The 976-nt window shown below is 65.5% G+C and overlaps 1 protein-coding gene across 1 annotated transcript in view; it reads left to right on the plus strand.

Moving 5' to 3' along the window:
- The window catches only part of LOC104296025 (collagen alpha-1(I) chain-like), a gene marked incomplete at its 5' end in the record, with an annotated part of 14,350 nt that overhangs the window by 11,585 nt on the left and 1,789 nt on the right, over positions 1–976 (plus strand). Inside the window, 4 exon segments of the mRNA XM_009895847.1 lie at positions 162–215; positions 342–449; positions 550–603; positions 796–907. Coding sequence (XP_009894149.1) covers positions 162–215; positions 342–449; positions 550–603; positions 796–907 — 328 coding nt within the window.

Here is a 976-nt window from a genome sequence, read left to right on the forward strand (position 1 = left end):
CCCATGGCGGGTGGGGGTCCATCCTGGACCTCCATCCTGGAGGAGCTTCCCCTGGAAGCCAGGCGTCCCAACCGCCCCGCTCAGGGCGATGCTGCCCCCCCGAGCCGGTGGCAGCAGAAGGTGGAGGATGCTCTAACCTGTCCCCTTCTCTCCTGTCCCAGGGTCCCCAAGGTCCCGCTGGCCCCCCTGGTCCTGCTGGTGCTCGTGGTCCTGCTGTAAGTTGATGTTCTCCTCCATCCTCCTTGGTGCTTCTGCATCCCCGTGTGGGCACGGGGGCAGCGGCTGCCCTGGACCCTGTTCAACTCATCTTCCTCTTCCTCCTCCTCCTCCTCCTCCTCCAGGGTCCACAAGGTCCCCGTGGTGACAAAGGTGAAACTGGTGAACAGGGTGACAGAGGCATGAAGGGTCACAGAGGCTTCTCCGGTCTCCAGGGCCCACCTGGTCCTCCTGTAAGTCCCATGGGGTGACTGTGGCCCCGGGTGCTGCCCCACATCCCAGGAGCAGAGCGAGATGCTGATGGGACTTCTCCTTGTTCCTTGCTTTGCACAGGGCTCTCCTGGTGAACAAGGTCCTTCTGGTGCCTCTGGTCCCGCCGGTCCAAGAGTAAGTCCACCACTGAGCCACGACCTCCAGCCAGGGCTGGAGCATACTGGGGGGAGCAGGGGGGAGAGGGTCCCCCCAGACGGGCTGTGTCCTGCTGTCACCAGGGTTTCTCACGGGGATGTGGCTTGGGGCTGGAGGGGACGACTCTGCCCAGGCAGGATGGCCGTGCTCACCCCTTCTCCTCTCCCGCAGGGTCCTCCCGGCTCCGCTGGTGCTGCCGGCAAAGACGGTCTCAACGGGCTGCCCGGCCCCATCGGCCCCCCCGGCCCCCGCGGTCGCACCGGTGATGTCGGCCCCGTCGTATGTATCAGCTCTTATGCCTCTGCCTGCCCAGAGCCGCCTGCCTTCATCTCCTGCTCACCATCCTCCTCCT

Source organism: Charadrius vociferus, unplaced genomic scaffold, assembly GCF_000708025.1.
Source record: "Charadrius vociferus isolate BGI_N301 unplaced genomic scaffold, ASM70802v2 scaffold3162, whole genome shotgun sequence".
Classification (NCBI taxonomy): Eukaryota; Metazoa; Chordata; class Aves; order Charadriiformes; family Charadriidae; genus Charadrius; species Charadrius vociferus.